Here is a 16197-nt window from a genome sequence, read left to right on the forward strand (position 1 = left end):
TCACCTGAATAAGTGACACGAGACTCCACTGCCGGTTCGGAAACCTCAGAGGCATTGCTTTACCGCAGCCGGCTCAATTTATTTAGGTTATTTTCTGTTGCAGCGTATTTCATCACATGCACCGGCTTTTCAGTCAAGAAAAACAAACTAGATTTCACTGAGCTGCTGGAGTAAATAGTTGTTGATACGAAAAGTTGCAGTTCATCATTTAAAAAAAACGTCAAATAAAAAAAGTAAAGATTTAACAAGCTTAACAGAACACTATGAAACCGCCTCAAGTTTCAATATAATGGACTTGCTTGATAGAATTAAATTCTTTGAAGTCGTTTCAAATGTTCAAAAGTTCACTTACAGCTCTGTCCTGTATTCCAGGTCAATGCACGGACAAAAACACGTGTACGTGCTTTAGCGTTTCCTCTGCAGGGGTTACAATAGGTCACTTGCATGTGATGTTTAATGCCTTGCATGGTGATGACATGCAATGGCCAGTACTAGTCTGCATGCTGCTTAATGAATATCTTCCTCTTTTTCTCTTTGCCTGTCTGTGCTTCCAGAAGACAACTATAATGAAGGTGGGTATTGTAATTGAAAGTGGTATTTTTTTCTAACACATTGTTATGGCTAAGGCTTCTCAGTGTTTTATAAGGGTAACAGTATCGCTGTTACTGGAGTGGTAAGTCTGATTAATTAAATTTTCTCTGTTATTTCTGGGTATTCAAAGAATACTCGTACATCACCATAGCCTTCACAGCCAAGACATTTAAAAATGTATATTAAACGGATCTAAGGGCGTTAAAGGGTCAGTAAAATATTTTATTTAAATGGGTACAAGCACTGATATTAGCATGTCCATTTATTACTCATATCACAGTGATTCTTTTTGCATGAGATTGCAAAGATTAGATTTTTTTATATGTAGTTTTGGAGAATGGGATTGGATATCCTTTTTAGTTGAAGACCTACCCAGAGGGTTAACTGTGAATACTTGTACAGCAATTCTGTGCCTGCTTTGATTGCCTCATTTAATCAATAGTCTACTTTAGGACCATGTGAGCTAGATCTGATACTAGTACGGGCTAGTAGCACCAAATTATTAATCTAAGAAACACTGACAAAAGAAAGATTGAAGCAATTATTGAGCGCAATATTGGCTAAAAAAAATGTTTTTTTTTAATAAATTCATTAAAGATGCACATTTAATAAAGTAAATGCAGATTTTTGTTGACTGAAATCTTTGTTCGTGGTTATCACAACTCAGAATTTATTTGATTGAATCTTGTTGGTAAGTATATTGTAATAAAAAGGAAAAGGGCATCTTAATTAATTCCATGCAGACTTTTAACACAAAGCTTCCTTTTTATTAAGCAAGGCTGGTCATGTTGTTTGTATTGAGATTAATTTTAAAATGAGTATTTGAGATGTGAAGCTGAAAGGCTAAGCAGAACACACGATTTATAACAGAAAACTGCGTCAGAAGACATCTTCATCTTTTTTTACCCGTATGATTTTGTTGGAATATGAATCAAATATTAGCTGAACGCAGGTCTATATTTGAATAGCGATTGCTCTTTAAGGGTGGTAGGCGGAATGATGATCTTAGAGCACAAAGATCAGCCTGAATTTAAATTTCTGAATTATATCTAGTAAGTGGATGATGATGATGCATTGCAACCTGCTTCGGTTGACTAAATGCTCATCTTGCTGACCCTGTCTATGCATCCTCCTATTTCTCTCCTTCCCACTTTTCCCTTATCCACACTCCTCAAGTAACACAGACATCTGCTCTGAAAGAGATGCCTGCGTGTCAGTGTCACACAGCTTCCCATGATCCCTTGTTCTCTGCTGACTGTGCTCTTGTTTTCCTTTAAGGTCTGGCACACCTGATGATGGGCGACCAAGGTATGAGCTCTGTTCCTTTTTCCAGTGATTCCCCCATTTGTCCCTCTTGCTCCCATTGTGCTCAGAAGTGTGTGTGCGTGCCTGTAACTCTTATTTAACATCCAGGCTTGAAGCTTCAGATATGGGCTGTCAATTCACTTATACTGACTGACCTGGCTAATTTTCACTCTCTCAGTGACTTTTTTTTCCTCCCCATCTTTTCAAGCTCATTTAGCTTTCTATTCACGACTCTGCTGTGTCGCCATTTGTTTCCATGTTTCTTTCTTTTTAATTATTCTAATTTACTTCATGTTCTTTTGTTTACTGGGAATGTGGTTAGAGTAACGAGACACTTCCATCAGCATCATTTGAATTTAATGCATGGTGGTGGTAAATGGCTTACTGAAATTTTAAGCTAATCTTCATCTGTCCTCGCTCCTGTAATGCATGTAACGATTGTCTGCACAGAGTCTGTCCATTCTGTTTTTGTGATTCTGCACATCTTTATTATGTAGCACAGATAGAATGAGAAGTTTTGGTTTTATTTTTCATCCTTTCACTATTATTCCCATTACAGTTACACATTTCCTCTCTTCTGATTGCACATATTTGTAGTCATCAAGCCTCTTGCTCCTGTCCTCTGTCCTTTTCCGACGTGACCATGACACTTATTCGTGTCTCCTCTCCTTTTGTTCTCCCTTTTTGTCTGGAATATGCTTTCTTCATGGACATTTCATCAAATTTCATAGGTAAAAGTAAAGGTACTACCCTTTTAATTCTAAGTTTTCATTGAACTAAGCTAGCCTTGTTTGTGACATTATATACTCATGCTGAATGAAGTATATAAAGTCATTGGCATTTTTGAAACTTGCTTTTTCAACCATTAATGAAAGCTTTTCAAGGTAGGTGCCACTTTCGCTTCGTGTTCACACTTTTAAGCTGTGCCATTTGTTCCTTTCTGCTTGTGCATGGGGATCATAAACAAGTCTCACATGGGCATATGAACACACTAGTTTCTGTCGTAGTTCCAGTACACCACCACCACCACCACTGGGGTAACTACAAGCTTTCTGTTCAAATCATGATTTTCGGGGTTGTGGGTGAGGCTTGATCATAGTGTTGTGGGCCTCCCATCCTGGCTGTGATCCTCACCTCTTCTCCCTGTGGGGTAAGTGGACTTCTGATCTTTCCCATTTGACTCTCCTCCTCAGGGCAGAGAGGGGAAGCTTGGCTTCTAAGGTCCCTACTGAGCATTCAAGGTAAAACTTTGATTCTTTCAAGTTGAAGTAAAGCTGGAAGTTATATAAGTCCTCTTCAGCTTACAGCAGTGTCATGCAGTTTAATGTTTGCTAATTAGAAAATAATGTTTAATAATACTTTATAACTCAGTTGAAACATAATAAAGACTGATTTTGACAATCAGTCTTTCCTTTTGCATTCTGAAAATACATTTTTTCTTGCTTTTGCTTGCCTTTTGTCTTAAAATTGACTGTATCGTTCGTTCTGATTGTAGAAATTCCTTGCAAATTAGTTTGGAACATTTTGTTTCTTAAGACCAAATAGAAAAATATCATGATAATGCTATCTCTTATCATGTACTTGTGAAGCATCATCTAAACAGGTAAGTCTTCCAAGTGACCTTTAGACGCACAGTGTGAGGAATTATGTTGTTGTTGGATTTTGTGCCATCAAATGCCATGCTACTAAAGCTGCAGTGCTATTTGTGACCAAACACGCACACACACACATACACACACAAACACACCAAGTTTTTATTACAAGGAAAGATATTGCATTGGCTTAAATTAAATTTGTGGACAATTACCTTAAGCCAAACCACAATCCCCACTTGCCTTAACTTACCCTTCAACTAAGTCGTCATAATAAAATGTATAGATTATGTTATGGAGACTAGACGCACATACAAAGCAACTCACACAAATAAAACCCACTGTCCATTCTAAATACAGACATTGATTTTTCCATCCGCTAAGGTAAGTCTTTGTGTTTTATTTTCGGTTTTGAAGATGGATGCATACAAATTTGACATACATGCAACATATATTCACTATATTTTTTGTTAATAATAAATCTAGCTCTGTAGGTGACTTCAAAACATTTTTCTAAAATTATTAAAAAAAAAATGCATCATGTGCATGTACATATAAGGAATTGCGTATGTAGAAGGTTAGTCGATTGCACAAAAATAAAACCCTTTGAGGTATTACGCACTTGATACTGAATTGTGTATAGTGTACAGTATGAGGCTTCTGATACTTTGGTTTTATTACACTGTACCACACACTCAGCTTGGACGTGGCAGAAGGAAAGCCACGGGGAGAGATTGAGATAATGCTGATGAGGCACAAATCTGCCATACGTGGAACACTGCTTCTAATTTGGGCCATGGTTAGCTGTCCCCTGTGTTGTACAGTGTGAAACATAGTCAATCCTTTTACATGCTGTGTGGTAAATCTAAGAACGAGCACAGAGCGACAGTGCATTCACTGTCTGCTATAAGCTTGTGAGAATATTGTGCATTATGTTGTCCCTCCCACCCCTTCCTCCCAAGGTGCTGCTGTGTCATGTTAACTGCTTTATACCCTGTTTCATGGGTAGCCTTTTGAGAATGGGCTTGTGAATGTGCACTGCTTTCAGCTGGTACACTGCCACCGGATTCCTGAAACCTTGTTTCCATCTAGCTCTAGCGAGCAGGGCATGCCGTAGGATAAGTCATAATACCACTGACCTACAAATCACCAGGGTATTTAATTGCACTCATCACAATAAACTGCCATGTGCAGCTTAAGAGAAACTGCAGGCTGTGCAGACAGGCTTACAGGTACAACTGTGCTATTTCTAAATTAGTATACTTCTAATGTAATTGCTTTCAGTTTCTGAACATGGAAATGTCTCTTCTCATTGTAGTGTTCACATGCCACAGGTTTTCTGTAAAGTGAGAAAGTGAATCCCTCTGGTAGCTGCCTTGTACATATTGTGCTACATTTTAAATGTCAAATTAAATGGATATTTAAAATGCTCTACTATATTACAGAAGCCTGACTCACCCTGGACGTTTAACTGAGTGTCATAGACGTGTTAAGATGACACATTCCTTCAAATAGTAACTTTTGGAGTCACCTCATAGTGTTTTGTTTGATACATGTGAGGTGACTTATAAGATGAATATCAAATTATCAAAAGTGATAATTTCACAGCCATTAGCGGAGTTAACAGAGTGTAGATATGATTCATGTCCTCACGCAGTGAAGTTGCCCATTGCTTGGTGGTATTAATAGCAACGACTTTAGAGTTGAACAAAGATTTGCAAGTGTTTTGGATAAATGCTGTGAATCATAAATGGAACAAAGCCACACGAGACAGAAAAAAACTCAAGACAGAGATTTCGCATGTCAAAACCAACATCATAAACGCTAGAGAGGTGCGTTAGCAGAATTTAATTCTAGTATCCCATCTAATCTTGCAATCTAGGAACATTTGAAAAAAGAATATCTGTATTATTATCTGCATTTTCCAGTAATAGATATAGCTTAAAAGTAGCATATAGTGCTATAAGAGTGTGTTCAGGTCAATAAAAACGGTGCCTCAATTTTTCTGTTTAATTCAACCATCCATTTATTTTAACACAAGTGCTTATTTAGAGTTATTATTGAGAGTTTGACAGTTTCTATAACTGCAAATGCTGTAAGAGCCTATTATCAAATATGAAGAGGTCAAAGCTTGCATTCGTATGAGGGTATCCATGCTGTGTTTGTGTAAATGCAGAGTGCACAAGAAAACTCTGTTTTGGCACCCCTACAAATGTGGGTGGTTAAGGTGGACTTGGGAATGGCGTGCATGCAATTTACAGACCCCAGCATCTCTAATGGTCCCTCAATGACAGCTGTGTTTGGAAATTATTTAATTACCAAATGCATAAAATCCTAAAACGAATGTTTAGTGTAGGAGCGCATTTCAAAAGCATGTGTGTATGAATGAGAGACATCAGTACTGAAAAGAGAAGTTGGGACTCTGAGACAAACTGATGTGTACTTGGGTGTGGATCGTTGAGGACACCGTGAGCGCAGGCCAGTGAAAAATTGGACAAAAATGCCCAAAGTCGGAAACATGATACAAATTACAACTAGTATATGCAAAATTATTATTTAATTATTTTTTTTATTGTCAAATAAACCCTCCACTTTAGAGAAGTTGGATCTTCTAGGAATTAATTCAGTGTTTAGGCTTTACAGGGTTAAGAAATTAGTTTGTAGCATCAATCTCACATCTCAATCTCAACTCATATTTTAGTAATCTTTAGACATCAAAATAAAATGTTTTGTAATGGATTTTGAAATCCTCCGTTGCCTAACCATGGCTGCCATTTTTACTTCTGGCATCACAATGGCCAGTGTAAGAGGTATAAATAGCGTTCTTCTGATTTTTTGGCACCGTCTGGCTTTTTTACAGAACGCCTGACAAAGCAGTATGTAAAAACAAGGCGGACGAGCGGAATATGTTTGTTGTTGTTGTTTGATCAGGGCCTGCTTAGGGTTGGGATCGTTATATCTTCCACATTTCTTCTGTGTCCTTACAGTAAAGTTGTCAATTTTGTGAGATGACAGGCAAAATTTGCCCATTGTCAACATATTTGTACAGCACACATATAAATGAACAGGTATAGATTAGTTAGATATAGTTGCAATTAAATTATTCCAGTGATGCCTGAAATGTGTCCTGGGGACCCTGGTGGGTCATCGAGGTACTGCAGGTAAGCAGCAATAATAACAGAAATTCAGTTTGAAATTACCCAAAGTATGTACAGTTATATTATTATTTTATTTATATAAAAAGTGATTTTTTTGTTTGTATATTGAAGTTTGTAGTGGCAGGTGGGTCACATATTGGCTTTAACACTTTAACTGCCTATGACTCGGTAGCATTAGCAATTTATACAAAACAGTCTATGTTGTTTATGTTGTTTTTAACACAGTTTTTAAGGAACTACATAACGTACTCTTGTGGTTTGACTAGAATGAAGATTTAAGATTGCATGCGCCGCACTTGATTTGTGTTAGCACTAATGGGATAGCTTGTCTACCAGGTTATGTTAATGGTGACATGAATCCAGCTCCCATCCACACAAACATGTATGCTCGTTCAGGATACCTAGTCATCGCATTTAAACATACTGAATACCTCAAGCATCATTTACAATGTACAGGCTTAATCTTAAAAATGGGCATATTTTAGCCCTAACCCATGATCTATTTCTAAACTTAATCAGGTTGATTTGCTGCGCAACCATAACCATTAGTTTTTGGTGCATACTCTAATTAGTCACTAAAAGCAAGCAAAACTAAATTATTATTGAATGAAATCACATATCTATGTTTTACTGAAAGTAAAAAGCAGATAACAAAATAAACCAGGGATGAGAGCACAAATATTCATAATCATGCATCAAACTATAAAGTAAGTTATAGTGTATGATAGTGTTGACAGAATCATAAGAAAGGCAGGCATGATGAAAAACAATAATATTCAGCATTATGAACCAATGCATTATATACTTTCTTATCGTGGCTACAATCAGAATCCATGTGTATGACAGTGTTGCAATAAGAAAGCAACAAATACTTTTTAGATAACATGGAGCAGCATGTCAGAGTGCAGAAATTGTCAAGACTTTTGTGCCTTCTTTATCTGACAGGTTACACGATATCATGCGGTGTGTGTTGAATCAACAACAGATGTTGCCTTTGTAAGTTCACATGAAACCTAGAAGAGTGTCTGTGAAATTCCTTTAGCTCTACTGACAGGATTAGTTTCTTAGACATTAGGTATACAGTATCTGTGGCAGTTTTTCTTTTCTTGCTGAATAGACACTAACTTCAAAAATAAGAAAAGCAGGTATACTTTAGTAAAGGTGGCCCTGAGTGCTAATTTCTGAAGGTCTTGATTCATACTTCTCCTGGAGGCCACACTTAAAGTTAATAACACTTTACAGTAAGTAGTCATCGTAATTTCTCATCATGTGAAATATCAGTGGAAGTGTTATTTGGGATGCTGACTCAGAATTTTCAACAAAGCGCAACTATGTTTGTCTGTAGGTCTTGGCATTTATATATAGCATCACCATCTGGTCTGAAAACCCCAGTCATAGAGCCTGACTGAAGCTTATGCTGCATATAAATCACTAGCTCTTTCTTCCAGGTACTGTAAAGTATGCACATTTGAAATTAATTAACTGTATATCTGTATTACACTGTGTTCATTTAAAAAAATTACAGCCTCTGCAACATTGTTCATGTATTTGCTTAAGTGTTTTAGCATTTACTTTTTAAGCTCAAGCAAATATCCCTGTTGACTAACCCAGATTCCAAAGCTTATCCACTAGCACAGTAAATAAACTATAAGAGGAAGCACGCTTGGTTGAGGGTTTTAGTAGCTGCAGGCAAAAGAGCCCTGGGGGCTGACGACCCACGTGTGCAATTGTTCTATGGAAAAAGAAGTGAGCGACCACTGCAGAGACAGCATAAAGTGGCAGCATGTACTGTATATGCACTGAGTCAAGAGGATGTAACTGGAATTCTGTCAAAACTATTTTCACACATACAGTGTCATCACTCAAGTTTCCTCATAACAACAGTGTGAAAACATGATTAATACTAGCAGGAGGGTGAGCTAAATGAGTTAAGTGTCATCATAATAATTCATTAGTAAGCTATGACAGTATACCTATGTGTGTTTTTTTTCTTTTTTTTGCACAAGCAGGTGATGTTCTTTGATATGAGGGGCCGTACAAGCCAAAATTCATTCTGTCACTCTCACACACATACATTCTTCTTTCACACACATATACTTTCACTCTCACATACATATATTCTTCTGTCAGACACATGTATTGTCACTCTCACATACATATATTCTTCTGTCAGACACACGTATTGTCACTCTCACATACATATATTCTTCTTTCACATACATATACTTTCACTCTCACATAGTTTTATTTTAATTTTTATATTTAGATATTTTTATTCTCATGTTTACACATATTTAACACACACATTGCAATATTGTGCTCTCTTATACATGTATTTTAATGTACATGTTTGCAAATTTTCACTCTAACATACATGCATTTTCATTTATGCATTCCTACATTTTGCTCTCATTTACATGCATTCAGTATACATTTAATCTCATAAATAATATATGTATGAAGAAGAGAATGCATGCATGTCTGAAGAAAATATATGTATGCAAGAGAATAATGTATGTGAATGAAAGAGTATAGTGGAAACGGAAGGAGTTTAATGGAAACGGAAGGCTGGGTGTCTGTACCGCTGTGATTGGCTGAGAAGCACGCGCGGGTCACTTTCAAAGGTCTGACAGCATGGAGGGGGGAGAAGAAACTCGAGTTCTTCAGCAAGCTATCGGGGTGTTAAGAAATATTTTATCATCTCCTGAAACGGTCACATCGTTGTCCTCGTCACTTGATCGAGATGGGACGGGCTCAACTGCACCCAGTGTTACCCACAGCATGGTGGAAAGTGACATGAGGGAACTTTTTAGACCAGCTAACACCCGGGTAGCTTCAACGAGCCAAGTAGCTACACGGAGTTTGACTGGAGTGGGGCAGTCTTTTATGGCGCTGCTATTGTGTGTGTGTGTATGGATAATAGCAAACACTGAAATACATTTTTTGCACGCAGCAATGAATTTTGTTCACTCAAATTCAGCTTTTCTTTGCTCAAAATAAATTTCTCCTCAAAATGCAACACTTGCACCTGCAAACTTTTTTTTTTACGTGCGCTCAGAATAGTGGCACAAAAATAACGCCATAAAAGACTGCCCAGACACCCAGCCTTCCGTTTCCATTAAACTCCTTCCGTTTGCACTATACTCTTTCATTCACATACATTATTCTCTTGCATACATATATTTTCTTCAGACATGTATGCATTCTCTTCTTACATACATATATTATTTATGAGATTAAATGCATATTGAATGCATGTAAATGAGAGCAAAATGTAGGAATGCATAAATGAAAATGCATGTATGTTAGAGTGAAAATTTGCAAACATGTACATTAAAATACATGTATAAGAGAGCACAATATTGCAATGTGTGTGTTAAATATGTGTAAACATGAGAATAAAAATATCTAAATATAAAAATTAAAATAAAACTATGTGAGAGTGAAAGTATATGTATGTGAAAGAAGAATATATGTATGTGAGAGTGACAATACGTGTGTCTGACAGAAGAATATATGTATGTGAGAGTGAAAATATATGTATGTGAGAGTGAAAATATATGTGTGTGAAAGAAGAATGTATGTGTGTGAGAGTGAAAGAATGAATTTTGGCTTGTACGGCCCCTCATACTTTGATTAGAGATTCACAGAACAAATACTGTGCTGTATGTAAATGACCGGGTCATCTTAGAAATATTTAGGTAAAATATGTTTTCAAATTCTCCAATAAACAATGGGGAAAAGTTTACCGTGCTAATTGTTAGCACTGATGCCTCACAGCAAAAAGATCCTGGGTTCAAAACCACCATCTGGATGAGGCCTTAGTGTGTGGACTTTGCATGTTTTCCCTGTGTTTTCGTTGGTTCTCTACGCCTACTCCCGCTTCCTCCCACGATTCCAAGACATGCAGTTAGTGCGGTTAGGTTAGCCGGTGATTATAATTGCCCATAGGTTTGAATTAAAGGAGAATGGTTGTCTGTCTCTCCGTGCTAGCCCTGTCACAGACTGACTACCTGTCCGGAGTGTACCCTGCCTCTTGCCCTGTGGTAGCTGGGATAGGGAAGGGTCAATTAACAAAACAATAACTACTACATTGCATACATTTTAAAATTAGAGGTAATGGGCAGTAGACTAAAAAACATTAAAACATAATAATAATAATTTAATAAATACATTCTTGTAAAAGTAAAACCATCCACATCCTGCTATATCTGCAGTCTCTCTCACTTAACTGTAATTAAGTTTAAAGCCACACTTTATTAGCAAGGTGCATCTATTATTGACTGTGATGTTAATTAGTTAATGCTGATGCTAGGTATAGCTATTAATAAACGCATGTGAACTAAAATGTAACGATGTAAACAATCTTCTTTCATTTTCTTCTTGGATATAAATGGACTAGTTGCGTTGTTACACATAGATTTTGTATACACTGTGTTCTCCTCACTCAGAGCTTATTTTTGCATACAAATATACCACTTTCATGTCTGAACTGTCTAGTTTACCTATTATATACACCAACGGTCATCTGTGTTTGTTAAAACCAAGATAATTGCACTTGATGGGTCACAGAAATGGTTTTCACAGCAACCAAGTTGGGGAAACTGACTTTGCACTACAGAGAAAAAGGCCTATAATTGCCTCAAGTGAGATTTGTGTATCTTGACATGGCAGATTGGCAAGAGTGCACTAAAGCTCCACAGATTAGTACATTACCACAGATTCTCTTCCTGAAGGGAAGGTTGGAAGAGGAAGAGTAAAGGACCTAAAGCAGGCATAGAGAATGAGCACAAGAAAATGGGCAAAGCGAGAGGGCTACTATATGAAAAGAAGAAGCGTGACAAAGTGAGATTGGAAAACAGAGACATGAGACTTTCATAGCATTTGAAAAATATAATGATCAAGGAAAAAAATAGAAGAAGGATGTCTTCCTTTTCAAGAAAATTCCATTTCATTATTTTGAGCATACATAATACTTCCATACATCAGACCTGCTTACCTGATTTACTGATAGACAAGCAGTAGCTTGTCTTCAAGTCACGGAATTGGAACGTCGGAGCATTTTCTCACATCTCATGCTGATCGTGAATCATAACAAAATCCCAAAGTAGACTTTGAAATAATAGTTATCAGTACGTTTCCCAACGAATATTTACTATAAAAAATGACAAGCATAAATTTCCCTGACCTAAAGAAAGGGTGACATAGAATGTAAAATAAAAAGGTTGGATCAATATGGACAAGGCTCATCTGGCTCCCCAGGTAGAGTGGAAGGAGATCTGCTCCCGATCAATAACGCTGGTCGATGCCGGTGAGAGACTGTAGTGATGAAAAACTCTATTTCTTGGCCCCCAGAAGGAAGTGGATGAATCGTAGCAGAAAATAGATTAAAGGTAGATACCTATACTTCAGCTGTAGACTTTGAAATGCATCCTTTGCATGGTGGCTTGTTTAGTTGTATTTCAGCTTTTAGATCTTGGATGATGGGCTTTTTACTGGCCTTCACTGATGGAACGCTGCCAAGTGTTGTTAGAACGTACTGTAAATGGTTTAAAATTACATTTATCCTTGCAGTAGGTACTGTGAAATGAGACCTGCTAAAGTTCTACATGTTTATAGAGTAATGTGTTGTACTGTGGTGCTGCTTTGTGTAGGTGATTTATGATAGCATAAACCATTGGCTTAGCCACCTTCAAAGAGATTGCTACCCCACCCCCAACACTTCATCTTCTCCTTTTTACACTTTAAACCCAGAATGTTTCCTTCCAGATGTGTTAAAGACAAAGGATGACTCATTTATATAGAATCGCTCTTACAGAACAACATCTTCATGTGTTTTTCTAAGATAAATGTACATGTATTCTCTTTCCATTGGCATTATAGTCATTTAAAGTATGATATCTATGGAAATAAACACAGATGTGATGGCCAATCCCTGATAATGAGAGTTTTGTGTCAAGACTCTGACCAGCTATCTGATCATTGACATACATTTAACCAACACCACATCTGGTAGTTGGTTTATATGACATTTAAATAAAAAAAGAACCCCCCACACACATGAAAGTGATGGCCTTATCACTAAAATAATCTTTCATTTAAGTAAACTTTTTATGTCCCTCCTCCTACCCTCCCTCCTTTTCACCTAGTGTGAGCAAGTTTGTGACATCATAAATACAACTAGCTTGAAACCAAGAAAACTAGTTTGAACTCTGTTTAGGTTGAGTAATGATCTCATAAACATAACTCTTATAGGCTTAAGAATTGCTTGTTGTAATGCTGTCACCCAGAGTACAGGGGTCTTCTCTCTGCTGTCAGGGCACTGTTATCTTATAGATGATCCCACCCCCGTCACTAGTTTCAATAACTATATTGTACACTAGGACATCCATTGACTGTGACATTTGCCTTTGCTGATGCTGCTGTGTACTAGTTTGTAAAATTGCTAATAATGCGTTACAAGTAACACGTTACTGTAATCCGATTACTTTTTTCAAGTAACGAGTAAAGTTACTATTGCAAAAAAGGTAATTAGATTACTGTTACTTTCCCGTAAGCACGCTGCGTTACTGCGTTACTAAAGCCGTGATTTTTTTGCGAGAGTGTCTCATGACAATAACGTAAGCGAGTGCGACGTTCGTGGCAACAGCTGTGTGCAGATCAACAATGGATAATATATCGAGCATATGACCGTGCAGCATTTAACGCGGGGAAGTACTGACCTTACTTTGAGTTTGATTCCGTAAAAAGTGACAAAAACATTAGCGTCTGCTGTACAGTGCGTGGGAAGAAAACTTCTTTTTACAGTGAAAAAAACCCCTAAACTTCCGAGCAAGCACCGAGTACGCTGCCACGGAATCTTCCACTGACCGCTGCGGCACACCTGCACCAGGGCAAACATCCGCCTGGCCCACTCCTGCTAAACAGGTGAAAATAGAGCAAAAGGACAGCTGATTCTTTGATTTTATTTATTTTCTGCTGTGTTTCACTTGCATTTATTTGAAAGAGTGAGTGTAAACACAAAAACCTATTTTATTTTATGTGCTGGAATGTGCAGAAAATAGGTTTAAATGTTAAACAAATTTCTTCCAGTCAGAGAATGTTGCATATAATTTAATTTTTGCTTGATGCATAAAGTTAAAAGATTCAAACTAATAAAACAAGTTTTAAAAAGAGACTTTTCCATTTGATTACATTTTGTATGATTGATTATGCAGAAAAAGTAGAATTTGTCTGAAAGATCTATCGCTTTATTACCTGTAAAGCAATAGCAATAGGAGATAAATCATGTTTTAAAAAGTAACTAAGTAACTAATTACTTTTGGAAATAAGTAATCAGTAAAGTAACGGGATTACTTTTGGGGGGAAGTAATCAGTAATTAGTCACTGATTACTTTTTTCAAGTAACTTGACCAACACTGGCCATCATTACATTATATACATTTTCCTGAGGAGGCTCTTTAAAGGTCTCTTTAAAGCTAAACAGATCTGCCTTCTTTCAATTGTTTATTCGTTTAATTAATGAATAAAATGTAAACTTTAATTAGGACTCGAGAGCTTTCACGTGATTGTTACAACGTTGACTGAATATTTTTGTCTAGCTGACCAAACCGAAAGTAGATGCCTTTTCAGTGATGCATTGCAAGGAAATGGCAAGGCTCCCTGTGGGAAATTGAATAGTCCATTTCCAATTGAGTGTGCCCTGGAAAATCCATGGGGGTCAGTGGCAATTTGTCTCAGAAGGTCTACACTGAGAGTCATTATGCTCAAGACCAACATGTCCTGAGGGACAAAACCATTCTTTAGAGGGAGAATTGTATTCCCTTTTGATAAATATAAAATATTTCCTTTCTCTTTTTGTGCTTTGTCTTCAAAATCTGTAAGATTTTCTCCCCATTCAAAAAAGAAACGTGAATGGCAGTGTAATGAGCACAATGGAAACACTTTTTACTATCATAGTGAAGCAGTTTCTCATTAACCTCCGCTTCTGAGTACCCCATCTTTGTTGAACAAGTTGCTCATGTCCCTTGTATAATTATAAACAAAGTCCTATATCTATGCCACTCCAGTGAAGCTCAGATTACAAGTGTCATGAATTTTAATGGACACAATGTGCTGCGATCAATCATTGTAGTTTGCTTATGTTTTCAGCTGGAGGAGAGTGACTTTTAGACAAATGTTTCCTGTTAGGCAAACCTCTGATTTCTTTTTTCTTTGTTGCTGCCATGCAACCTAATTTCCATTCATACATGATAGTTAGCCACTTGTGGTTTTGTAATGGAGGATCAGAATAATGACTTCCGTTGAGAATGCTGTTAAAGACTGCACATGCATATATGATGATCAGTGCTAATCGACTGCTAAAAGGTAAGCTAGAACGGGGTTACTTTTGGTCATATTAACAAAGCAACTCTTCATTAATGAGAGAGTGCTGGGGTTTTTCATTTCAATTAATTTTGTTATCGTAAATTCAATTTAAAGCAATATTATTGGTCATTAATTATATTGAAAAATTTATGGATGAGATGACTCTTTTTTTTTTTACAAGGTAATATCTAAATATATACTCAAATAAATGTAAGTAATGATAGTGATACTACATCTCTTTTTTTATATGTTTTCTCTTTTTTTGAGAATTTTGAGTTTAAAATTAATTAACTACCTCAGAAAATATTCCACAACCTTTCTCTGTTTTACTGCATTTCGAAGTAAAACACTAGAATGAACTGTAAATATACGATTTAATATTTATTCATAGTGTTCAGGAAATGAGCAACTTATACAAAATATCTATCTTTTACTTTGACATTTATGTCATAAAGCCAAAAAATAATCACAATAATCTTACTTCTTAATGGCACGTGATGAAGACATGTTGTTTACAACATGTTTACACCTTTTTTAATTCCTATTCAGACATTTCAGACCTTTTAAGTAATTATTCAGTTCTGTAATGTCTTTAAATACTCTCTCGGAGCTTTGTAACAAAGTAGCATTGAATGATTACTATGTTCAGAAATATCTGTTTTTGCTTTTACTGCTGATGCTTGTCTAAGTAATGCTTTTCACTTGGGGGAAAGTACATGTATTTGCTTCTGTGCTATTCATTTGCCCTTCTCTTTCATTTCCTGCTATGCCTTTTTTTCCTCTGTGGTTCTTGGATTCAAATCACCTGTGCTTTGCCCACATGTCCTCAGAGAGACAAAGAGAGAAAGAGAGAGAGAGTTTACACGGCTGCACTTGATCCAGCTCTATCAATGAGAGTCTAGTTATCAGTGCATTTTTATTTGGTTTGTGGATGAGAGCCATCTCAGAGAAACATCAAAATGGCATCACTACTCCTGTTTTTCATTTCATTTTTGTTTTAGAAAGTTAAGAGGAGCATGATGATACTCAGCAATGAATGTAGCTCATAAAATTGGGCCTTAAAAGAATAGAAAAATACATTTTATTACAGCTGACTTGTTTTTATTTTATTTTTTAAGTTATTGTTTTCCCTGTAATTAGATCTGTCCTCTTTTCCTGAAACCTCACAGTGAAAGTGATTGTAA

At 36.7% G+C, this 16197-nt stretch overlaps 1 protein-coding gene across 27 annotated transcripts in view; it reads left to right on the forward strand.

Annotated features, from left to right (window-relative positions):
- The window catches only part of LOC134639848 (neurexin-1a), a 253513-nt gene that overhangs the window by 19869 nt on the left and 217447 nt on the right, over window positions 1-16197 (forward strand). For 11 of the 27 annotated variants that reach the window (XM_063491308.1, XM_063491307.1, XM_063491310.1 and 8 more), the window contains exons 3-5: window positions 555-572; window positions 1870-1899; window positions 3090-3137. The exons of 5 other annotated variants lie outside the window; for them this stretch is intronic. In XM_063491308.1, the coding sequence (XP_063347378.1) occupies window positions 555-572; window positions 1870-1899; window positions 3090-3137 (96 nt within the window). The remainder of the gene's footprint in view (window positions 1-554; window positions 573-1869; window positions 1900-3089; window positions 3138-16197) is intronic. 11 more of the 27 variants (XM_063491314.1, XM_063491338.1, XM_063491318.1 and 8 more) reach the window with 4 other exon arrangements.

Source organism: Pelmatolapia mariae, linkage group LG13 (assembly GCF_036321145.2).
Source record: "Pelmatolapia mariae isolate MD_Pm_ZW linkage group LG13, Pm_UMD_F_2, whole genome shotgun sequence".
Taxonomy (NCBI): domain Eukaryota; kingdom Metazoa; phylum Chordata; class Actinopteri; order Cichliformes; family Cichlidae; genus Pelmatolapia; species Pelmatolapia mariae.